Source organism: Venturia canescens, chromosome 2 (assembly GCF_019457755.1).
Source record: "Venturia canescens isolate UGA chromosome 2, ASM1945775v1, whole genome shotgun sequence".
In the NCBI taxonomy this organism is placed as follows: Eukaryota; Metazoa; Arthropoda; class Insecta; order Hymenoptera; family Ichneumonidae; genus Venturia; species Venturia canescens.
In genome coordinates, this window is record NC_057422.1 from 23,207,496 (window position 1) to 23,233,066 (window position 25,571).

A 25,571-nucleotide genomic window follows, 5' to 3' on the forward strand; every position below is an offset into this window, starting at 1 on the left:
CAATTCTGTATGTAATTTATAATAATATCCTTGATAGATTATGCTTTGCAGCATTTTATTTTCTTCGAAACTAATCCCATAAGGATATAGGACAGGCATTTCCTAACCAAAAATTGTATTCGATTTGAATATCGGCGTACTTCTCAATTCAATAACAATCTAGAAAAATTTATGAATATTTGGTATGCTATGAACAATTCTAAAGCTATTAACAAATTGTCAAAACATGATATGTCAACAATTTGTACACTCCATTTCAAAAGTTTAGGCTCACTGGTTGAAATTTTTACCCACACTAAAAGTTCGATAGCTCTGTTTAAAATCAACGGAATCGAATTTAATAAACGTCACATTTTGAAGGGGACAAATTGAGCTTCAATTTGCTGCTTCTTGAGTTTGTTTACGATTTTTTTTTTAGCTGGCACGCGCTTTAGAACAGTGTCGTTTTTTGACAAAATTTTTGGCCTTCATAAACCGAATCGAACTTTTAGTGTGGGTAAAAAATTTCAACCAGTGAGCCCAAACTTCTTTTGAACGGGAGTGTAAATAAGTTCATTTTTTTTAAAGCTTGAGTATTTTTCCTAGAATATACTGTGACGGTTTTTTATTTCTGACCGTCACTAAAGCATAAAGTATCGGAAGGAGAGCGCTTCCATAGCTCCTGCTCGATACTTCGGCCACACGATTATCTCACAGGGCTTGCTTAGGGCGATAGTTTTGTTGATATTTTATTAATTTGCGTCATGGAATATATTTTTTCATGTGAGTGATCCCGGGAAAGATAGAGAGAGAGAGAAAGGACTTCTCATTCTGTTGTTGATACAAGGATGAGGCAACGGAAATCTCACGGAAGGCTCGAGAATATTCGTTTGGCATCGAGGACTTGGTTGTTTTTCCATCGTTACGCTAGGGCCGTCGTACCCGCCGGATTCTCCCGTCGACAATCATCGAACGGCGATCATCGCATCATTCTCGCGAGGTCCCGTAAATTATGCGAACTCCACGGTCCGTTTTCTTGCGTAAAAATATAATGGTCGAGCCAGGGGTAAAATGCATTGACATCGTGTGTAGCATTTCCCGATTTTCAAACTCATTCTGGAGCCCTGTCTAACGCTCGGACCAATTTTGTAATTGCGCCGGACCTGTCAATAATTTTCGGGAGTATTCGAAATTAGGAGAGGGGCGGGAGACAAAATCCTCGTTACGCGTAACGTTCTGGTTCTCGAGGAGATTCTCGTGAAGTATCGAGCAGAGAGGACGTGTCGCGAAAATGGGAAGAAACACCGTGAGTTCCTTCCTTTTCACTTTCTGGTTTGGTTGGTGGGCCCTCGAACATCTTTCCCGGGTCATATTTTTCGTGATCGTGCATAATTAAAAGAATTACCGTCCTTCTCTTGTGTTGAGAGAAATTTGGTCACGATGACGACTCTGTCACGTGTTTCTTTGTCGGCTCTTTTGATTTTTATTCCCGCGGTCGCCCGTTTAGCGTTTCGTGTTAGTTAAAGTAAAATTTTGTGTCGAAGAGTAATCGTGGCCGTACTCGAGATCTCCAATTTTCGTGTTTCGTGTTTCCAAGTTTCGCGTTTGGTAAATAATTGTTCCCGATTGGCGTAAGTTGTTTCCCGGGCTGAAGGGTCGCGAAATTGTGTAATTGCGTGCGTGTGTGAGTGACTGGGTCGGGATGATTTGACGCGAACAACGTTCGATAGCTCGACCGAGTAACCGAATATCGGGGGCTCGGCATTGCGAATAAAACATCGACAATTTCGTTTTCATCTTAAAATTTATTTTCTCGACCGTGAGTAGATCCACGGAGAGAATAAATTCGAGCTCGGTTTAGATTGTAGAGGATGTAGGATCCCGACCAATTTTGTGTGTGAGCGTGCGAGAATTTTGAGTGTGTGAGTTCGCGATTCTTCCCCCGTAGTTCAGTAGAGACGCGTGATCGTTATATTTTCGTTCTCCCGTGTTAAATCTTTCGATAAATTAAATTTGGATAAACTCTTTTCTTGAGCGAAATAATGTAAATTTGTTTGCGACTGGAACTTATCCCGAGCGTGCGTATTTCTGTTGTCATTTTTCTTATATCTTCCGACTTTAAGATTAAATTTGTTATTATTATTTCCAAACGTAATTTTTGTGTTTTAATTATTCTCGAGGTCACCCCGCCCATCCCGCTGATCGCAAGCTGGTCAACTTTACGTCTCTCTCTCTTTGCCGTCGAGTCGCTTTGCGACTGGCGCCCAACCTTAAAAATTTCCATCTTAGATTTTGTTTAAAATCGACGGGAAAGAGAGCCAGACTTTTGTGGCATTTTTCGGGGCTTGGAAAAATCCGTCACAATACATTGTTCTCCATATTTTATTTCTCAATATAGTGGTGGAGTTTTACATGCATACCCTTTTCGGGTTTTTACATGGTGTGTTTTTTCTGTATTTCCTCTATTTTATATATCTCCACTATTCGTTTTTCTTTCCCACTGTTTTTGTTTTTTCCACTACACACACTCTGGACCTACTTTTTTTACGTGGGTTCCGAACCACAGAGAGTACAGCTTTGGGACACTTAGAAAAATCCATTGGTGTCGGCGTCGGGAATCGAACCCGGGCTCGCTGGGTGGGAGCCGGGCCCGCTACCACTGAGCCACTGCCTCTCTATTTCTCAATATATTATTCTCTATTTCAGATCGTTCGAGATCACCGATTACTTAGGTGATATAGTATTGATAGTGATGATGATGATTTCATTTGAGATATGATGATGATGATGATGATGATGATGATTTGATACATGAAAATAATCTGATTTAAGTTATGATTATGAAGGTCTGAATACAATTGCGACGTTTAATATATACAATATTACTAATGGTAATAATAATCATAGTCATTATTACATCGATGATAATAATGATAGAAATAAAGTAAGAATTGTGAGTTAAAAGAAACATATCATTGTTTCCCGAATGATTTAATACCTATAAAAGTTTCGAACGTGATTTAACAATTAAATATTATTAAAAACATATACTGTTACTTATATTGACTGATTTGCCTTTATTTCAGTATTTCATTGATTCGCTTCTATTTGGTTTTGTGTTCATTGAATATTATTTTGATAATTTATATACATAATATCTAACAAGATTTTCATATTATTAATTAATTACAAAAAAATACGCACCAAATAATTGCATACGACAAAAAACTACATCATAAGCAATCGATTAATCTCCATTCATGTAAAATAATAATAGCTACAATACAAAACAATGGGAAAACGAAAAGTAGTTCGAACACTGGAAGAGGAAACAGAACTAAAACGTATTAGGTTGGAAAAACAAGCTAAAAATCAGTGCAAACTTCGGAACGAAACTACTACAGTTGTACAAAGTACTTCAAATGATCATTCTGTTCGGACTATAGAAATACAGCTTGAAGTCGAATTTATACAAGAAGTGATGATACCATACCAACGCACCTTTCAATTAGAAGAAGAATTAACGAATTTTAATCACTGAAACATTGAATTACAACTAAGGGTACAATTACGAGAAGCAGATAATGTACAAGAACATTATGGTGGTGGCATGACCGAGTTATGTATACACTGTGGAGCTGCACATTTCATATCAGAAAAAATATCCAACATGCGAAATTCATTTCACGATTGTTGCAGTCATGGAAAAGTGCAGCTCGAAAATCTACCAGAATTGCCAGCAGAATTGCATTCCTTATTCCATGGGACTCACGAAAAATCAAATATATTTTTCGAGCGCATTCGAAACTACAACGCGTCTTTTTCATTCGCTTCATTCAATGCCAATTTAATGAACTTTGAAGGACAACGTCCTGGGCCGTATTGTTTCAAGATACAGGGCCAAATTTATTATCAAATAAATACAGCTCTTCGCCCGCCGCCCAATGAACTGCCAACCTATGGCCAGTTGTTCATAATAGATTCCCACGAAGCAGTCAGTTCTATACAAAGACAAAACACTGCCCTTGATCCGAACATATTAAGACTATTGGATCTTATTATGCGTGAAAAGAATGTTTTCGCTCGATCATATAAAATGATGGGGGAAGAATTGCGAGCTCAAGAGACCAATAGATCTGACAATGCACAAGTACCTGAGTTACAGCTTCTTTTTACTCTGTTTAAAAAAAAAAACCCCAATGTAATTCAATGGAAAATAATTGAAACAAATCATTTTTATTCATTGAGTGAACTTGGCGAAACCGCTCGCGCTCGAGTGTTTTCTTTTTCTTTCTCTTGTGGTCCGTTGTCATGAACTCGAAACGACTCGGAAAAAAAAAACAGTCAGTCAACACATCGAGTTGATTGAGGATGCATGTGCGTATTGAGAGAAAAAAAACCAAAATCAAATACGAAATCAGGATCTAAGGTAATGGCTTTCATATCATTATTCTTATTCTTGATGATCGCAATTCATTACATGGTTCAATTATTTTTGGCTGGTGATGGCCGCGGATTGATTAATTCATTACATGGTTCAACAATTTTAGCTGGTGATGGCCGCGGATTGGGGAATTCATTAGATGGTTTCAATTAATTTTGGCTGGTGATGGCCGCGGATTGGGGAATTCATTAGATGGTTTCAATTAATTTTGGCTGGTGATGGCCGCGGATTGCTTAATGGTCTCATGATGCTCTTTTCGTATGATTTGATATCCCAATTTTAGCTGGTGATAACTGTGGATTCAATACACCAAATGATGACTATATAATTGTTTTTGGTTGCTGCGGATTGAATTGTTTTTTTTTGCAGTTGTTTTATTATAGTATAATCAATAATTTTTGTGATTCATTTATATCAGGTGAAAAGACAGTTATATCCTGCTCTGGAATTGATCCGGAAATTATCACGCAACGTCACACGAAAAATTGAGATTTCCTGTTGACGAACCACCAGAAGAGGAATTAAAAGACTGTGTATACACAAAACATACTCTTAAACCAGGAATGGATCGCCGAAGATTCAACTTTCAACGAAGTAACGAGGTAGCAGCCGTATTTTCAACCACTGCCGATGGAGAGATTCCGGAATCGTACGTTACTATATGCAATAAAAATACGCAGAGACTACAATAGGTTAGTATTATGGATCCTAATGTTGAACCCTGGGTGTATCCACTGTTTTACCCGTTTGGTACTCGAGGCTGGCATCGAGATCTGAGACAAACAAATAATACTCATAAACGAATATCCAGAGAAGCTTACACCAGATATCGTATGGCTATCCGCGAAAACGATCACGGAAATGTCATTCTTCTGGGAAGGCTTCTCTTTCAACAGTGGGCAGTAGATAATTATGTGAAAGTCGAAAAGGATCGCATACAATTTATAAAACAAAATCAAGCAAAAATACGTGCTGAAACTTACTCCGGATTAGTAGATTATCTAGATACTACTGCACACGCTGCAGATGCACGGGTCGGAAAAATAGTCATCTTACCCTCCACATTTAGTGGTTCACCGCGAAATATGATGCAACACTACCAGGATGCCATGGGAATTGTACGAAAATTCGGAAAACCGGATCTCTTTATTACGATGACTTGCAATCCAAATTGGCGCGAGATAAAGGAAAACCTTCTTCCTGGTCAACAACCATCTGACAGACCAGATCTCTCAGCTCGTGTTTTCGATATGAAGAAAAAACATTTACTCGATTTAATCGTTCGAAAAAAATTCTTTGGGGAATCAAACGCATTCGTGTATACAATTGAGTCACAGAAGCGTGGTCTGTTGCATATTCATCTATTGGTGACATTAAAGAACAAATTATCGACGCCAGAACAGGTCAACGGATGCATCTCTGCTGAAATTCCTGATCCAGATGTAAATCCTGATTTGCATCGAATTGTTATGGGCAATATGATCCATGGACCTTGTGGCGCATGGTGCGAAGTGAACGGAAAATGCTCCAAACACTTTCCAAAACCATTTCGAAATGAAACTACGATGGATGCGGACGCTTATCCATACTATCGTCGAAGAGATACTGGAGATACGAACGTCGTGGAGGACACGTCGTCGACAATCGATGGGTCGTACCTTATTGTCCGGCGTTGTTGAGCATTTTTAATTGCCATATAAATGTAGAAATTGTAACAAGCATCACAGCTCCAAAGTACTTGTACAAATACATTTTCAAAGGACATGATGCAGCTGCTATTCAGATAACAAACAGAGAAGACGGAGAAAATGAAGAACGCGTTATTAATCACGATGAAATTACAGATCACGTTGAAGCTCGTTACGTAGGACCGAACGAAGCAATTTGGCGTATTTTTGATAAGAAAATGCAAGAGAAAAGCCATCCAGTAATACGCCTTCCGGTACATTTACCTAACAAGCATAATATAACAATTCCGGTAGATATGAACAATGACGGAATAAGAAATGCTATGAGTCAGATAGGTATGCTGAACGATTATTTCGCGTTAAATTTTCGCGATGAATTTGCGAGACAGTTTATATATCCAGACATTCCATCATATTATGTGTTTAAAAGATCAAAAGTCGATGGACAAACAGTTTGTAGGTGGGAAAAGCAACAACGTAGACATGATGCATTCGGACGAATGTATTCGGTGAGTCCTGCACAAACTGAATTATTTCATCTTCGGTTACTCTTGTTAAAGGTTAAAGGAGCCAAGAGTTTTGATGATTTGAGGACTATTAATGGCCAAGTTTGCGAAACTTTTATCGCAACATGTTTAGCTCTAGGTTTGATCGAAGACGACGACGAGTGGAAGAAAGTATTGGAAGAAGCTGCTATTTGGATGATGCCTGGATTACTCCGAAGACTATTTGTAAGAATACTGGTTCACTGTCAACCAATATATCCGGAAAAACTTTGGGAAGAATTCAAAGAAAAATTGTCAGAGGATTATGCGAGACACATATTGGGATGTAACGAGCTCAAAGAAAGACGTATTCCCAAATCGCTCGGATGCTTATAAATGGAGACTCAAATATATCACGATTTCCAACAATGGAGCAAATAGAGATATCGGACGACGATGAAAGAGATATCTCTCCTGCTCAGTTTGTGGAAATTGGCATGCGACAATATGAGCAGTTGAATGATACTCAAAAGAGATTCGTTGATGCGGTCATGAATGTTATAGACAATAACAACGATGAGCAAACTTGTTTCTACATCGATGGGCCAGGGGGATCCGGTAAGACGTTCACATACACTTCCCTTTCAAATCTTGTTAGAGGCAGAGGAAAGCGCGTCAGTGCTATGGCCTTCACCGGAATTGTAGCGATATTACTCCCAGAGGGAAAAACAGTACACAAAACGTTCGGACTTCCAGTACCTTTGTACGCAGATTCCACATCGAGCATTAAAGTTCAATCTAAACAGGGTGAGTATTTGAAAAACGTTGATCTTTTTATCTGGAATGAAGCACCTATGGCTCCACGTCATGCGTTGGAAGTAGCAGATCGGACATTGCGGGATATTATGAATAACGACAAACCGTTTGGTGGGAAAGTCATTGTTCTTGGAGGAGATTTTCGCCAACTCCTTCCTGTCAAAGTGCGAGGTACTCGCAGCGAAATAATAAATCTATCAATCAAATACAGTGCATTGTGGTTACATTTCTCTAAATATGCGTTAACTCAGAACATGAGAGTATTACCAAATGAAGTTGAATTTGCAAAATTTTTACTTGACATTGGTGATGGTCTTCTCAATGATGCAAATGATAATCTTCAAATTCCAGAACGTTGCTTGGCGCCTCCAAATCAAGATATCGTAGAAGACACATACGGACAATTGGTGAAAGCGAAACGTTTCCAAGATGTAGCAAAACGTGCAATTCTATCCGCTCGAAATGTCGACGTCGACGAAATCAATTCGAGAGTTATGGATTTATTCGATCAAAATACAGAGCGGCTACAGACGAGTGTTGATAGTACCGAGAATTGTGGCGACAACGATCAGATCAACCATACTGTTTTGCCCGAGTATCTAAACACGTTGTCACCACCGGGTTTGCCACCTCATGAACTTCGTCTTAGAAAAAACGGTATTATAATGCTTATAAGAAATTTGAGTATTAACGAAGGGTTATACAACGGTACAAGATTGATGATTTTAGAACTGGGTAATACAATATTGCGTTGTGAGATTTTATCTGGAGATAAAAGTGGAGAGGTCGTTTTTTTACATCGAATTACTCTTTATTGTGAAAATGATTATTCTTTTACTTTCAAGCGTCGTCAATTTCCTGTGAAGGTAGCTTTTGCTATGACCATTAACAAGTCACAAGGACAAACTTTCGATAAAATTAGCGTGGATCTTCGAAGAGATGTCTTCAATCACGGTCAATTGTATGTGGCCTTCTCACGTGTGCGTTCTTGGAAGCTCTCAAAGTTTATATCGGAGTACAACGAGACAGGAACGTCGTTAAAAATTATTCGTATAAAGAATTATATCGCTGAAACATCTCTTAAAATTTTTGCCTATAAAATTTGATAACTCGAAAAGACAAGACGCTCTTTGTAGGCGATCGCTCTTTGTATCATATATTACTTATAATCAATGTAAATATTTGCCTAAACTCGTGTTTATTTTTATTGAACTGCTTTAAAATATCTTGATAAGTGATTATTCATAAAAAGAGTGCTGTGGCGCTTCTAGAAAACCGCTCGCGCGCGTTAGCGCGCGTAATGCACCCTAGTTCACTAAAAAATGCAATGACCCTACATGAAATGTTTATTGATTCTAATTCAAAAAAATGTTTCAGTTCAGATAAATATTGGAAACCTTGTTGCAAATTAGAGGCATAGTTGGCTCGACGGAATCTCTTCAACTATGGGCGGAGGTTGGCTCAACTACGCCATTGATTTCACTGTATCCAACATCAGGGCGTTTGAGTCAAATATGACTCCGTTCTTACTACTACGGCTTTTTTTCAGTGTATCTAGAGTCGCGGCAGCGACTTTGAGACAAGTACATTTATGTTATGACGAGTCACTGCCAGAGAGTCTTTACAGGAGCGATAGCGTTTCCAATTGTTTTCGAAAATTTTCAAAATTTGTTTCTTTAATAATTAAATAATTATAGTACTTCAGAGAATACTATAAGTTGACGTATTTTTTATTTTTTTTTGTCGGAAAAAAAGGTTCGTTTCCGACCTCTTCGAGCTGTGTAGCTCAAGGCATTGAAGAGATATTAATTATTTGTTTTTTAATAGCATCAAAAAATGGGTCGGATTTTCACACACATTTTTTATGTTTATTTGTTTTTTATTTAGTGACAAATCTGGTGCCATAATACATTTTATATACCTATGTCGGAGAATGGCACAGAAATAAATATCACAATCACGTAATTTGTTCACTTATTTATTGAAGTATTATAATTCAGTCACTCTTTGAAATTATTATAATGAAATTAATTGATTTACATTTCGATAAACAAACTCAATTAAACATTTTATTTATTTATGAAGCGTAGTGATCTCGACGGCTGTTCGATTCGTTCTCGAACGTCTTTGATTTCACTCGAGCGTTCTGTTTTTCGTTGCTTAGCAACGTAATTTCAATGCTCTTCGAATCTCGCTCGACGTTTCATTCAATTATTTTTCTATCAAATGATGCTTATCATGCATACTACGACACGGTCATTCTGACAGTTCACACGTCCTCGTGTGATTTATCTGTAAATTAAATTAAGCGAGAGTATCGAATTGTTCGTCCATCCTGACAAAATAAATGAAACTTTTTTTTTTTTTTTTATAATGTAATAAGCAACGTTTTATACATAATTTTATATTTTTACATTTGAATATTTCATTTATTACACTAAACACATGGCTCAATTAATATGTAAATCGCTTTTATCCGACGACTATTTAAAATTCATTTTTTTTTTTTTAAACTTTTCGAATTACTATTACTTCCATCCAGTAATTGAAGTCTACATTGAAGAGATACCGATTTCTATTGAGCTACGGCTACGAACTGTGTCATCAATACTCTTTTATTTTTTTTTTTTTTTTTTTATTAATTTGAGCAATGCATGTAGTTTACATTTTATCAATCTCATCTTCTTTTTCAAACACATAACCTTCAGGCATCTTTCTTATTCGATCATGCGCATATTTATACGTCCGATTCGAATTAAGAGCTTTCAAAACATATCTGTCTCCTTCTAATAATTCAATAATTTTGTAAGGTCCTTTGTATTTTGCGTCGAGTTTAGTTTGATTACGTTCTTCATTTTGTAATAGAACAAAATCACCTATTGAAAATTTATTTACGTTTGATTTATTTTTATCAAATCTAGTTTTGTCATATTGCGATATTTTTTTAATATTATTTACAGCTTGTGTTCTTGCTTCGGTAATATCGATTTCTGCTTCGTCAATATCAGACAACATTAGGTTTAATGGTCTAGTAACTTTACCGAACATTAATTCTAAGGGACTAAATTTAGTGACTCGATTCATTGTACAATTGAGTGCTAATTGTATATCTGGGAGGGCATCTTTCCAAGAATGATTTTCTTTCACTTCTACAATAGTTAACATATTTTTTAAGGTTCCCATAACACGTTCTACTTGTCCATTAGCACGAGAGCTTCCTGTAGCAATTAGATGTAATTTTATGTTGCGATTGTTACAAAATTCGCGAAATTCTGTACTTGCAAAACAGCGACCTTGATCGGCAATAATGCGTATTGGAGGACCAAACATTGAGATACTCATTTTTAATGCTCCAATGCTACTATTAGTATCAATTCGTAATGTATGATTTTAAATCACATATTTCGTGAAAGCATCGATTAAAACAAAAACGTATTCTTTTTTGTCATTTTTCCCATTCAGTTTGCCTGAAACATCAATATGCACAGTGTGCCAAGGAATTGGGACTTTTGGAATAGGGTGTAATTCAGCTTCAATTTTTCCTGAATGTGATTTCGAAATTTTACATGGAACGCAATTAACAATAAATTTTCGAACATATTTGGACATGTTTTCAAACCAAAATTGTTCATAAATTTTTTTCGAGTGTTTTATTCCAGCCAAGATGCATTATACTTTCGTGTATACTATTAATAACTGACCATTTTAATGCTCGAGGTACTATGGGTAAGCATCGTGTTTTACCGTTTCTCTGGATTTTACGATGTAAAATTCCTGAGCGTAGTTCATATGTTTTAGCCATTTCTTCATTAATTTTGTTATCATTCAAATCTTTGATTATCTGTGTAATTTCACGATCACGTTGTTGTTCTGCAAATAGCCAATTTTCTGAAAGAGTATTAATATCTACTCGTTTCTCTATAATTTTTTCAAAAGTTTGATTCGATAAAGTGGGTAAGGGGTTTCTTGAAAGAAAATTTGCGTGATTCATGCGTTTTCCATCTCTATAAATTATTTCAAAATCAAATGCTTGTAAGAAAGCCCACCATAGATGTACTCTAGGAGTGAGATCTATCTTTTTACGTGATGATTGTAATGAATTGCAATCTGTAATTACAGTAAATGAGCGTCCGTATAAATAATGACGGAAATGTTTTATTGCGTTCACAACCGCTAAAGTTTCTAATTCATACGAATGGTATTTTGATTCCGTTATTGTTGTTCGTTTACTGAAATAAGCGATAACATGTAATCTATTATCTTTTTTCTGCATTAAAATTGCACCATAACCTATTGAACTAGCATCGGTATGCAATTCAATGGAAAGATTAGAATCAAAAATCATCAAAACTGGTTCATTAGTTATAATTGATGTGATCTTTTCTCTGATAGTTTCATGTGAATGTTTCCAATCAAGATTTTTTTTTTTAATTGTTGTCAATGCGTATAAAGGACCCATAATTTGAGAAAATTTGGGAATAAATTGACGAAAATATGATGCTAGACCAATGAATTGACGTAATTGAGTCACAGTTTGAGGAGGAGGTAAGGCTATGAGCGCTTCTATTTTCTTTTTTAAAAATGAACATTTCTTTTTGTTCGGTGAAAATCCTGATTTGGTTAAAACATCAAGGACTTGATTTAATCTATCTACAGATTCGTCAAAAGTCGTTCCAACTATAAGAATATCATCCATATATACAACTACGAAAGTATTCTTTAGTTCTCCTAGTGTTTGATTTACGTTTCTTTGAAATACTGAAGGTGCATTTCTAAGTCCAAATGGCATAGTGAGATATTCAAATTGCCCATCTGGTGTTATAAACGCGGTACGTTCAATTGAATCCGGATGAATAGGAATTTGATGGAATCCACTAGCCATATCTAACTTTGTGAAATATTTACCTCCATGTAATCTATTAATTTGATCTGCTATAAGAGGAAGTGGATATCTATCTGGAATAGTGTTATCATTTAATTCACGATAATCGACACACATTCGATCAGAACCATCTTTCTTTTTTACTAATAATATGGGACTCGCAAATGGAGAAGAACTAGGACGAATAATGTTTGCATCGATGAGTTCATTAATTTTGTTACGTACAATCGATCGTTCTTCTGTTGATAATCTATAAGGACGTTGAAAAATTGTTTTATTTGGGTCTTTCAACCGTATTTGCATTGGTTCAGTCTGAGCAGGTTGACGAGGTGTTCCATTAATAAAAAAAATTTCGAATTTTTGCAAAATTGTAATCAATTTTGGTTTTAGTTCTTCTGATATGTCTGTATCAATATTTTCAAAATTAATTTCGACATTTTTTATGATATTACACATATTGGCAGTAGGGGCTCTCATTATTTTTAATTGTTGAGATGTCATATATATAGCTAATCCCTGATTCAAAATTTCTAGACCTAACATAATATCGTGACGTAGATAATGATCAGGTAAAACGTGAAAAAGAATCTCGACAGTTATGTCATCTATTTCAACTACACTTAATATCTGTGAAGTGTTTTCAACTTTTGTTTGTCCAATTCCAGTCATATTAACAACATTATTAAATCTTTTTCCTTTAAATTGACATGATATGGAGTGTTTAATAAGCGAACATTCTGAACCTGAATCGTAGTGAAATGAAAAATTCTCACTCGAATGCCGTAGATTGCTTGAAGATCCATTGATATTACACATATCTATTCGTCGTTCAGTAGTCTTTCCAGTAACGGTGTTATTATGTTGATTGGTGGTTTTAGGACACCGCGAAGCATAATGACCGATGGCTTGACATTTAAAACATGTGATGGTTGTCTTGTGGTTCGTGTTCTTGTTAGATGATTCGATCTGTGAAGTCCTTTGTCGCTGATCTTATTTTCGGTAGATGTTTTTCATACGACACGTCGAAGATTTGTGGCCTGGTTTTCCACATGTATACCATTTGATGATTGAAGTCGATGGTGTGAATTTAGTTCGTTTGTTTTCAAATCCTTCATGTTCGGTAGGTGATGTTGATGATTTTCGTTTGATGAACGATATTGCTTTCAATTCTTGTTGTAATTTATTTCTTGTTTCAATCTCCGTTGTATAAGCAAGACGTTGAACTCGTGGTTCCAATTGAGAGATGTGAGCTAGGACGGTGGATACAGCAATTTGTTCGTTTGACATATTCTTCCAACGAGACATTAATGATGTCATCAGAGAAGCAGCGTAAGCCGCGAGACACTCGCCTTCAGAAGGTTTTCCATTTTGTAAATTAATTCAAAATGATGGTGAAGTTTCGGGACAATCATACCGTGCTTTAAAGATTTCTTTGAATTCATCCCATGTTATCCCAGGAAACGAAACTTGTGATAACCAAGTTGAAGCTTGTCCTTTTAAGGCTCGAGAGAGTGCAATCATTAATTGTCCGCTTTGAAGAGGATTATCTGCGATGCATATATCAGCGGTTGAAATCCATGCTTGAGCATCAGTATTCGGAACATCAGGGTTGAATTCCGGTAAACAAATACGGTTGTTTGTTGTTGGATTTTTCACTGCTTCTAACAGTGCCAAACAGTTTTGATTTTGTTGTTCTAATATCATTCTCCATCTTGCTTCTTCTTTATTAGTCATTGTCTTGTATGAGAGGAGATGCGTATCCCACTTCTGATGTCGGAGAATGGCACAGAAATAAATATCACAATCACGTAATTTGTTCACTTATTTATTGAAGTATTATAATTCAGTCACTCTTTGAAATTATTATAATGAAATTTATTGATTTACGTTTCGATAAACAAACTCAATTAAACATTTTATTTATTTATGGAGCGTAGTGATCTCGACGGCTGTTCGATTCGTTCTCGAACGTCTTTGATTTCATTCGAGCGTTCTGTTTTTCGTTGCTTAGCAACGTAATTTCAATGCTCTTCGAATCTCGCTCGACGCTTTATTCAATTATTTTTCTATCAAATGATGCTTATCATACATACTACGACACCTATATATTGTTTTTCTGGTGCCATAATACCAGTACATACCTATATATTTTCGTGACGTATGACGTATGGTGTGTTGTTATGCTAATAGATGATGAGGTTATAAAGATCGCGAAATTGACGGATCACCGACATCCCGATCAGTAGTACAAGTATATACCTATATATTGTCGTTATGATATGACGTATGGCGTATTGTTTAAATGCTAAGTATATGAGGTTATAAAGATCGCGAAAGTGCCAATTCATCGAACTGTTCCAATTTTTTCCGGTTCTGTAGAAAATCGATAAAAACAGGACAATATTTTAGTGAAAGTGGTGAGAAAAAAGGGAAGAAGAATAACAGAGAAATAAAGGCCGAGGAATCCAAGAGTGTTATGTGATGGAAAATAAACCGAAAATTGTCAACAATATACGCATTGATGGTATAAAATATTTAGAAAGGTTAGAGATTTTTTCTATATATATCTTGAGATGTAATCCGGATTCTGAAACATTAGAAAAAAAATCCATGCCTCTGCTCTTTCTCATCAGCTCTCTCTCTCTCTCTCTTTCTCTCTCTGATTGTGTCATCAAACTTGTCGATGTTTGTTATTGGAGAATATATAATAAAATAACCCAAAACAGCAATAACGAAGGAAAGCGAGGGACTACAACAATATAGAAAAGAAGTATAATCGCATTGCCTGTAAATACATGACAGACTATTCGAAAGTGCTTGATTACAAAATTTCTATTGGCAAATCGAAACTGAGGAAATACGTATTTTTTTCGGTTTTTGGTGGATTTTTTTTTTTTAATTCATAAAAAAGACTAAATTGATAATCACGGAGTTTTCATTTCAATTGCAACAAAGTAAAATTTGAGTTCGAAATAAAATATGTCCACGTGTGTGTGTATGTGTGTGTATGTAACTACCTGAAACAACTTGGATGTATAATGAAACGATTTTTATTTTCAAAAAAACTGATTCGGCTTGAGAGCGTCACCCCGTGTGGCAAGCGCATTTTTTGGGGTTTCTTCGTGATCTTTTATCGGCGAGAAAAAACATAGTCTTGAAATTTAAAGAAATTGTTCATTGGTATTTAAACTTTATGACAGAATTTTTTAACTCCGATGTCTCGGATTAATTCGGTGTAAAATTAGTTCACAGGATCCCATATGTTTCTCCACGATCTCCACGATTCCCGGGGGTTCCGTTTATCTGCGATCAAAAAATCAAGGAGCGTTTTGATTTGTAAAGCAGTGACTATCGCCTGAACTAAAATCATACAGAAATATTAAAAATTGAAGGATTATCGAGCTATGCATCATTTTGAAAAATTGAAATTAGGTGTTTTAAAACAGAAAAATCATTCAATTTTTAATATTTTTGTATGATTTTAATTCAGGTGATAACCACTGCTTTACTAATCAATACGCTCCTTGGTTTTTTGATCTGAGATAAACCGATCCCTCAGAATCGTGGAGACTATGAAAAAACATGTTCCTGTGGAGTAGCTTTTAACTCCTAGGAGCAATCCCGTCACGACGATCACTTTCGAGCTCTCGTCGCCGTATGGCAAGGATTTTTGTACATCAGTTCCGTTTGATTCTTAACCGACACTCGGTCGTCCCTCGGGATAACTCCGTAATCTAGCTAGCTCGCGGCGGGGTAGTAATTCCTGATACAATTATACAGGTTAACCGCACAGAGGTCATAAGTCTGGGTTACGTCAAACCACGCGAAGTCAGCAACACATTGCCCCTTGCCTCACGAACGTTCTGTTATCGAGTCTCGCGACTCACTTTTTGTTATTCTTCTAAAACCAAGTAATTCTGTGTGTGCGTGCGTGCGTGCTTGCGTGCCGAACCGCACGTCGATTAAAGTCGCGGTTATTGTGTGCGGAGCGAAAGGGCAGAATTGTTCCCGTTCGTGCGAGAAAGTAAGTTGGCGTAAACGATAATCTTTATTTTGGTGTTCATGTTCAAAATTATACCTTGATTTATTCAAATTATAAACCTTTTTGTATCTTTTCTTTCCGCATATTTTTCGCATATCCTTCTGTTCTCGTCGAACCTTCTGTTATCCATATTTTATCGATAAATCTAATTTCCTATTAATTATTATTTGAGCGATCGAATTACCTGCTTCGGGGCCCGTACAGGACAATAATAGGCATTCCTCAATCATCTTTTCAATTATTTCGATCATTAATTATTTCACTCATTGCAAGATTTCTGCAATTCCCTTAAATATTCAATTATTTCTATCTCATTCATATTAAACTTAAGCATCAAACTAAATATCTGTTAAAATATTTTACATTTGAAAAATCCTACACTTTGTGTAGGTTGATGGCAGCGAAATTAAATAAATATACTTTACCCAACGTTCGTCCTTTCTGAACGTAACAGTTTAAATATGTGTTAAAAGTACTTATCCGGCCCATCATTTTTTATTTAGATTGTTTATTCAGATAAAAAAAAAACATCAAGTTTGTGTGTAATTTTGACAGTGAATTTGTGCATAAAATCAGAATAACAATCTCTTAATCGCAAAATCATTCTGGGAACAAAACTCTTTAGCTGGTACAGTTCAAAGTATAAATCGATTCTCTGCAGAATTCTTGGCTACGCTAGAATGATCTCATATTTTTTTTCTATCTTGATTATCCTACTATGTCATTTTAGCAATAAATAATGGGAAAGGAAATTTTTAATTTACTGAAAATATAGTAAAGATCATTCGAAACTCAGGACGAGGTCTTTTAATACTTGGCGTCCTTTTTCACTTTTTTAAAGTATTTTTATAGTGATTTCGCTTTTTTTTTTTAGAAGAGTGACAATTACTAAATATTTTGGAAAATTGTACATTTTTTTTATCTCCAAGACATTTTTTACAAATTATTTGTTTAAGGAGTTTCGGTACAGAAGTCTAAATATTAAAAAATTGATCAAATTTGGTGATAATGCTCTTCAACATCAAGTGTGAAAACCCACATTTTTTCAAAATTTTCTTCTACTCAATTATCGAATAACTACGTACTAAAGCAGATTTCTTATGCCCGGAATGCATACCTATATATATGGAAACGCTAGGCTTATACACGTGAACTTCAGTGATTAAATACTCGATAACTGTGTAGAAGAAAAATCTTAAAAAATTTGTATTGTCAAATTTGGCACTAAAGAATATGTTGACGAAATTTTATAAAATTCTGAACTTTTTGAAATTTTTTATGTTTTTAGCATGATTTATCACGGCAACATTATATCGCCTGTACTGAAACTTCTTAAAGTTGAGTAACTACTTTCAGGTGGCGAAGTTATTTTTTCTACGTTGACGGACAAAATCTGTTTAATCAATTTCAAATGATGTAAATCTTGTCTATATTAGAATGATCTTATTTTTTTTCCCTATCATGAAGCAAATAATGAGGAAGAAAATTTTAAAAACAATGATAATATGTGAAGATCATTCAAAACTAAGGTTGCGGTCTTTCAATATTTGTCGCTCTTTTTTTTACCTTTTTCCAAGTGTTTTCACTACCGGGGAAAAATTTCCGGATGAAAGGCCAAAAATGTTCCGCGCTCTTTTTTGTTCTACTATGTCACTGGTTTAGATCTCGGATGCAAAAAGGCGTATTTTGAAGGGAAGACATTCACATACCCTAGGAAAAAAAGGTTGGGATGTTACGTCCAGAAGGGACGAACGTAATTGGGAAATTTACTTAGTTTTCGCTGCCACCAACCTACACAAAGCGTAGGATTTTTGAAATGTGAAATATTTAGTAGATATTTTGTTTGGTCTAAACGAAATTAAAATAATTGGATAATTATGGGAATAACCGAAATATTGCAATATTGAAGTGATTAAGTAATCTTAATAATTTAAGAGATAACGAAGGGGTGCCTATATGGTCCCGTACGGGCCCCGAAGCAGGAGATTAGGTCGCTCAAATAATTATTAACCGGGAAATCAGATTTATTGACATGGAAATAGAAGGTTTGACGAGAACAGAAATAGATGTGAAAAGAATGCGAAAAGGAAAGATACAAAAAGGTTTACATCACACGAACGGGAACAATTCTCCCATTCCGCTCCGCACACAATAACCGCGCCTTCGTTTGACGCGCGGTTCACACACACGCACAGAATTAACTTGGTTTTATGAAGAATAACAAATTGAGAAATAAACTTAACAAAAGGGTGCACGCAAAAGTCTGCAAGACTCGGCAAAAGAACGTCCGTGAGGCAAGGAGCAGTGTGTTGCTCACTTCGCGTTTGTTAACGGAAAACAGACTTATGATTCTCTGTGCGGTTCACCAATCTTTCAGGATTTACTACCCCGCCGCGAGCTTGCTGAATTACGGAGTTATCCACGTGGACGACCGAGAGCTCGAAAGCGATCGTCGTAACGGGGTTTTCAGCATCTCAGCACTTTAGTCGTTCCCATGGATAGGTCCCTCGAACTCGCGATCAGGCGATGCTGATCGGGCGGATTCCGAGGGCTTCCGGCCAGCGGCGACACGAGGCAACGCACATAGGTCGCACTCAAGGACGCTCCGTTGTCAAGTCGCGCAGTTGTCGGAGGAGGCCGTCGTCACGAACCGCCCCGTGAAAAACGGCACCATTGGCCCAAGCTTGGTGCAGTACCGCGCCAACTATACGCGATGGTTGGACGACCGTTGGCAATATAACTCGGCCAACCGTAGCACCACGGTTGGAGTGATAGCTACGGTCCTACGGTAGGCTAGCGCTTGGGACCAGTATCGGCCCAGCGTTAGTTTGGACAACGGCCCAACGCTGGGCCGGTGTTTGCCCAATGCTAGCCCCACATTCACCCAGCGTCATTCCCCAGCGAATGCCTGTTATCGATTATTTAATTAAATAATATTTATTTTCAATCATGCTTATTTTATCACCCTATACAATTATCCGTCATTGTGGAAATTTTAATTAGTTAAAAAAAAACAGTTCTTTATATTTTCTTTAGAGTTGAAATTTTTCAGAGGGGATTTGAACTGCCTACCTACAACTTTCCTACCTAATGCCTACCTAGTTTGTCCGAGACGCTAACCACTACACTATCGACTACTTTCTATTTTTGTATCAACATTCTCAAAATAAAATATTGGGCCCATTCTGGTATTGTATCATATGTGTACATATTGAAATCACTTTTTTAATTCTCAACCGATTTAGACCAAATTTGGTACACAACTGTAAAATACCCGGAAACAAATTTTCATGTAATTCGATAACTTATTAGCTCGTACGAGTTTTGATAAGAAAATTGAAAAAAGTTTATCCTTCAGCTGATTAATTAATAAAGTCGAAAAAATTAAATGACTAATCTGTATATTATTAAAAGATACACGGCCCGTCTTGAATCTTTCTGCCTACACTTTACCTCAATACTTAGCGTCAAGACGCTGCCGCATCTCTAGATTATTATTGTTATTATTATTGATATTATTGTCGTTATTATTATTGTTATACAAGAAATCTTAATTCATTTGCAATATCAAAAAAATGAAGATAACACAACATGTGTCCACTAAATATTATATATACTGAAAAAAAAAATTGCTTTAAAGAGTCGATTATTATTTGGTGAGTGCGAGCAACAAAATATTCTTGGATTAATAACAACAAATTGATTGATGAACAACTAATGGATGACCAGAAGTTGATCATCAATTGCTGCCGTTGCAAGACAGTGCTGGCTGAGCCTAGGCTGATGAGCGGATACCGATTGTATATCTAACAATATAGCAGGTACAGATTTTAAAAAATAAGGCGAGCAGTATTAACCCGAGGTATGGGACAATGATGGCCTCCAACGGTTGGCTGCCAGTCATGAACCGACACCGGCCCAAGCGTGGGCGATTGTCGGGTCCCAATGCTCAAATTCTTCATTGGCTATAAGCGTGGGCAAATATGCTGGCCCATGCTCGGGCCCAACGTCGAGTCCCAACGGTTGGCTGCCAGTTATAAACCGACACCGGCCGAAGGTTGGCTGGTTGTCGGGTCCCAATGCCCAAGTTTAGCATTGACTAAACGTGGGCAAACATGCTGGCCCGTACTCGGGCCCAACGCTGAGTCCCAACGGTCGTTTACCCAGTATCGAGCCAAGCATCGGCCATATGGTAAGCATCGGCAATTTTTTCACGGGGCGTATATTGAAATCACACGCGGGACGTGACATTACCACAATCAGCATGAAGAAATAGTAGAAAATCATAGGACACATATTAGGCAACCAATTAATAATATGTATCCATCCGCTGCAAACCGATGGAGTCAAGATAAGGATCGGAAAGAGCGGAGCCAAACTCAATAGGAAGCAAAATATGGGAATATTCAAAAATAATGATGACACAAGAAATTAATTAGAAAACATTTATTCGATTGGAGTTTCTCATATTATACACTAACAGTTGAGTGTGTTCTTGTTTTATTAGGGTGTAGTTCCGAAAAGCCCATACCTCAGATTGATCTAAGTTATTGTATACTTATGTATTTCGATTCGCTGACCATGAATATGATAATTAAAATTGGCGCAAATTTCATTTTCAAATTTATTTTGCGAAAACTCCATTAGTTTCGACATTGTCTACTTACGCATTTTACCGCGGGAAGGTTGGAGTCTTTAAAATGCATGTTTAAAAAATTTTCTTTTACTTTTTGTTTTTGTATTTTTTTTTTGTTTTTTTTTTGCTTTTTGCTTGTTTTTTAACTTTTTTTTTCGTATTTGCTTTTTTTTCGTTTTTATGTTAAATATTGAGGTAGGGAACAGAGAACAAAAAAAACTTAATTAGTTTTGCCAGAATAAGACATTTTAATGTCGGTGATGAATTGGGTGAAAGGGTCTACGTTCAGCTTCTTTATTCGGCGTCGCCACAAAAATTCGCAAAGATGGTCTGCAAGATTTTCTTTGCGAACACCTCCTCGTGATAGGGAGCGACGCATCCAACGCCACGAAGACTCAATATTTTGTGTGTGTGCTCCGGTATTCGAATTAACAAACTCTTCGGAATGATTCACAGTTTTGTGGATATAACCATGATCACGTAAATTCGAATATCCTTTCCAGCAATCGGTTTGAATTTCTGTTCCAATAGCTACATGTTTTTGGATCAACGAGAGCAAGGTATTTTCATCTCTTTTGTTATCCGGGCAAATTTCGAGACGATAACTTTCTGGTTGTCCTCTGTGAATCATTCCAACGATCCATGAGCCTTCTAACACACGTCCCGTTTCGTACTTTCGACGTCCTATTTTACATTCATCGACTTCTACAACTTCACCAGGACCTCCAATTTTGCCTTCGCTTTCGAATTGTTGGTCAAGAGCAACCATACAAATTTCTCGGCAGAAAGAAAAGCGATCAGCGATCGTTTCTCGAGAGATTTCGGGCAAGAAATCTCCGTGATGTTACTTTCGCGAATGGTTTGTTCAAATGTTAAATTGATGGTGAAGCTGTATGTGATGAGCATACAGGTGGCTGCAGATACATGACATCTTTCAAACCAAGTATCTTCAGCCACGGTAGCACTGTGATTGTATTTGCCCTTCTTTTGACAAATAAATTCGCCACATATCAATCTTGATTCGTACAAAGTCATGGATTTTTTATGTTTTGCACAATATCTTGTACTTGGGATAAGCTCGACATCGCGTAACCACTGAAGGGTTTTTTCGCGGTTCTGCAAGATGGAGCCTAAAGTCAAAAAATTGTATTTCCCGTTCATTGTAGCGGAGAATAAAGGCTGCGCTTCCGAATAGTCGGTACGTGTATTGTATGGGTGTTTGTTGTTTCAATATGCCTGTTGTGAGTTTTTCGATCGTACATGTTGTGTTTTCTGAATATGAGTATTTATGTGTTTGTGTATGACTATTGTGTATTGTTTAGATATGCTGTTTGTGTATGTTTGTTGTGCGCTGCTCAATAATGTCTTAAAATGAATATTTGTGTATGTCTGTTGTGAGTTCTTTTATTGTACGCGTTGTGTGTTTTCTAAACATCAGTATTGATGTGTTTGTGTTTGACTGCAATGTATTGTATAGATATGCTGTTCGTGTATGTCTGTTGTGCGCTGCCGGAAATATGTGAATGATGAGTCGCTTAGGTATGTCTGTTGTGTGCTGCTGAAATTCATAGATGATGTGTCGTTTGGGTTTGGCGGGTTTACAATGTCTCAAAATGAATATTTGTGTTGTTTGTGTATATCTATTGGGCGCTTCTCAAATATGTGGATGATGTATCGATTGGGTATCTTTGGTGTGCAAGATCTGAAAATGGATATTTGTTTGTTGTTCGTATATGTCTGTTTTTGTTTTGTTTGGGTTGTTGGTAATTATTTACAAGTGGGACTCCACCTTGATTTGGGAATATGATTTGGACACATTGTATATATATATATGTATATATTGTATATGTATGGACACATGCTTACATTGAATATTCATCTTCAAATGTAAGCATGCGAGTGTGTGTTTAGGGTGTGTGATGTGTGTGGAGTGTGTTTGAAATGTGTGGGTTTGTGTGTGCGTGCGTGTGCGTGTGTGCGTGTGTGCGTGTGAGCGAGTGTGTATGGAGTTTGTGTTTCTATACGAAAAGTCAAATCAATAAGAGGTGAATGGAAAAACTTGTAAAAGAACGATTTTTTTAAGTTTTGACATTGAAAATGAAATTTGCGCCAATTTTAATTATCATATTCATGATCAGAGAGTCGAATTACATAATTATACAAAAATTCAGATCAATGAGAGGTATGGGCTTTTCGGAACTTTGTCCTTTTATTAATTATCAACCATAATATTTCAGATCGGAAAAAGAAAATTTGACGTTATAGGTTGACGAACATTTTTCCTTACAACTTCCAGACCTATTTTTGATAAAATGATTTGCCTTATTTATATTATATTCACTAACTATGCGAACGTTTGTTACATTCGTTCCGCACTTCGTAACGTCAAACCCCGGCCGGTTCGTTACCACACAGCTATCAAAGGGAACTCGTATATATAACCTACATTATTAGGCCTGCTACACACGGTCAATAATATTGCGCAATGTAGGTGATTGCACAATATTATTGAACGTGTAGATGTAGTATTGAAACATTGCGCAATCATTGAACAGAAGTTTGAGCTATCTTAAATTTATGGCCCACTACACACCATACAAACTTATTGTGCAATATTACTGTGCAATATTATTGACCCTGTGTAGCGGGGCTAACAGACGATAACAGACCGTATACAAGAAAATATAGAGGACTATCAGAAATTCTTTCATCGGCGATTGGTCGAGACGGATAGATTCTCAACGGTGATTTGTTGTGATGGGCATCAAGAGGCCCTTGTATGTATCGGTCTAAACCCATATACAGATGCGTCAACTCCGTAAATGTGTTGGTACTTTTGCATAATCTTGAGCCTGTGCAAAATTTTTTCTCAGTAATTACGCCACCGATCATGCTGATTTTGGGCGTAATCAAAAGAGAATTTATTAATTAGCTCAAACTTCAATTTTCAAGTTGCGAAATGACTCCTGAGTTTTATTATTCTACAAAATAACATGTCGATTTTACCCCCACTACCACGAATCGTTTTATTCAGAGATAATATAGTCTCGGCGAGAGCTTCGGGCCAGCAGACGACAGGGCTGTCAATTGTCCCGAGACTCTACCGAGTCTCTTGATTTACTTTAATTTACGGGTGCTACGTCATTTCGAAAGACGTTGATTTTAGGTTCGTTTGATTCCCGTTTCAATTGGATCGCGTTTTCAGATAAGATTTTTTGTTCTCAATTTCACGAGCGAATCCTCAAAAGTTGAGGTTTCAGTTTCAATTTTATTATTGGAAACGATTTTTTTCGCTCAATCATCGCGTTTTTAGCAAAAGAAAAATTTTGAAAATTCCATCATATCGCAAAAAATATTAGATTTCACAGGATATTTCAAGCGTAAGAAGAGGAGTTGCTTCAGCGATTGTTTATTTACTGAATTTTTTTTTACATTTTTCTCCGTCCAATTTCCAGTGGAACTTCAAGTACCTTGATTTTCGTAACTCTGAAACTATAAGGTTTTTTTTATGAAATTTGAAGGGAGAGAAAAGTTTTACCTTTTATTCAATTTCAGCTCTTGAAAATGTTATCAGATTTTTTAAAGTTTTTACTTCAAACAGTTATGGATTGATCTAGGTTTTTCGAAAATCATGAAGTCGTATTAGAATATCCAAAGTAAGAAAAAGTATCATTTTTGTCTTTGAATTTTTTATTGATTGATTTCTTTATAATAAGACATGGCACGAAGCACTGAAGTGCATTCCTGAAAAACTCGTAGAAAAGACTATGAAAAAATATGAGATCTATTGTTACATATACAGTGAATGAATTACGTTTCCTGTAGGAATTCAGAATTTTGGAAATAAAAAAAAATGAGATCATTTTCTAACGTAGCCAAGTACAGTGAATGAATTAAGGTTCTTGTGGAATTCATCCGTGTACACTTTTAGCCCTAATTCCTCACTTATTCAGAAAAATTTTCCAGTAAACGTCACAGAGCAACAAAGGTTTCTAGAATGATTCTGCAATGAGATTATCATCTGTTTTTATGCTAGCTCGGGTTAGAAACTTAAAACATTTTACACAATATGATACAAGAACCTTTTATAAAGAAAAGCACAAATACGCGTACAAGTGCATGCATTGTATCTATACGATCTACTGCACAAATTCATTTTCAACATTACACACAAGCTTCGCGTGCATGGTTTTCAAATGAAAGCTCGGCGAAGAAATGCCTCATCCGTCCATATATTTGAAGAAAACTTGATGATCCTCTAATGTAATCGTTTTTTAATTTGCCATCTCTTTTCCATCCAACTATTGTACTGTGTTTCCCATCAAACCATGTAGTCGTCAATCTAGACATCGAAAACCATGCGGTCGTCAACGTAGACATCCTTAGAAAAACTCACCGCACCATCGGAAACTATGGAGCCGTTGACCTTCATATCGGAAACCATAGACAAATTCACCTCAACATCGGAAACTATGGAGCTTTCGACCGGGATAGTGAAAACTATGAAGTCGTCGATCTAGTCTACGAAAACAATGGGAAAACATACCTGGACATTGAAAACTGCGGAGCCGTTGATCTAGACCTCGAAAAGCATGAAAA

At 36.5% G+C, this 25,571-nt stretch overlaps 2 protein-coding genes across 2 annotated transcripts; both read left to right on the forward strand.

Annotated features, from left to right (window-relative positions):
* The first annotated feature begins 4,986 nt into the window (after positions 1–4,986).
* Positions 4,987–6,992, forward strand: LOC122405751 (uncharacterized). The gene is made up of 4 exons (XM_043410689.1): positions 4,987–5,072; positions 5,235–6,077; positions 6,143–6,620; positions 6,672–6,992. The coding sequence occupies exons 1-4, from the start codon at positions 4,987–4,989 to the stop codon at positions 6,990–6,992; spliced, it is 1,728 nt and encodes a 575-aa protein (XP_043266624.1).
* A 32-nt stretch (positions 6,993–7,024) lies between these two features.
* On the forward strand, positions 7,025–8,518 carry LOC122405752 (ATP-dependent DNA helicase pif1-like). Its single transcript, XM_043410690.1, has one exon. It carries the CDS (start codon positions 7,025–7,027, stop codon positions 8,516–8,518), a length of 1,494 nt encoding a protein of 497 aa, XP_043266625.1.
* Positions 8,519–25,571: the final 17,053 nt, after the last annotated feature.

What these genes read in the sequence shown, in the direction of transcription:
- LOC122405752 (XM_043410690.1), top strand. Translation starts at nt 7,025, where the DNA reads ATGGAGCAAATAGAGATATCGGACGACGATGAAAGAGATATCTCTCCT.
- LOC122405751 (XM_043410689.1), top strand. Translation starts at nt 4,987, where the DNA reads ATGGATCGCCGAAGATTCAACTTTCAACGAAGTAACGAGGTAGCAGCC. An exon ending in GATGGAGAGATTCCGGAATC is followed by an intron (nt 5,073 to 5,234) that starts GTACGTTACTAT and finishes ACGAATATCCAG; the next exon opens with AGAAGCTTACACCAGATATC. An exon ending in CATTCGGACGAATGTATTCG is followed by an intron (nt 6,621 to 6,671) that starts GTGAGTCCTGCA and finishes CTCTTGTTAAAG; the next exon opens with GTTAAAGGAGCCAAGAGTTT.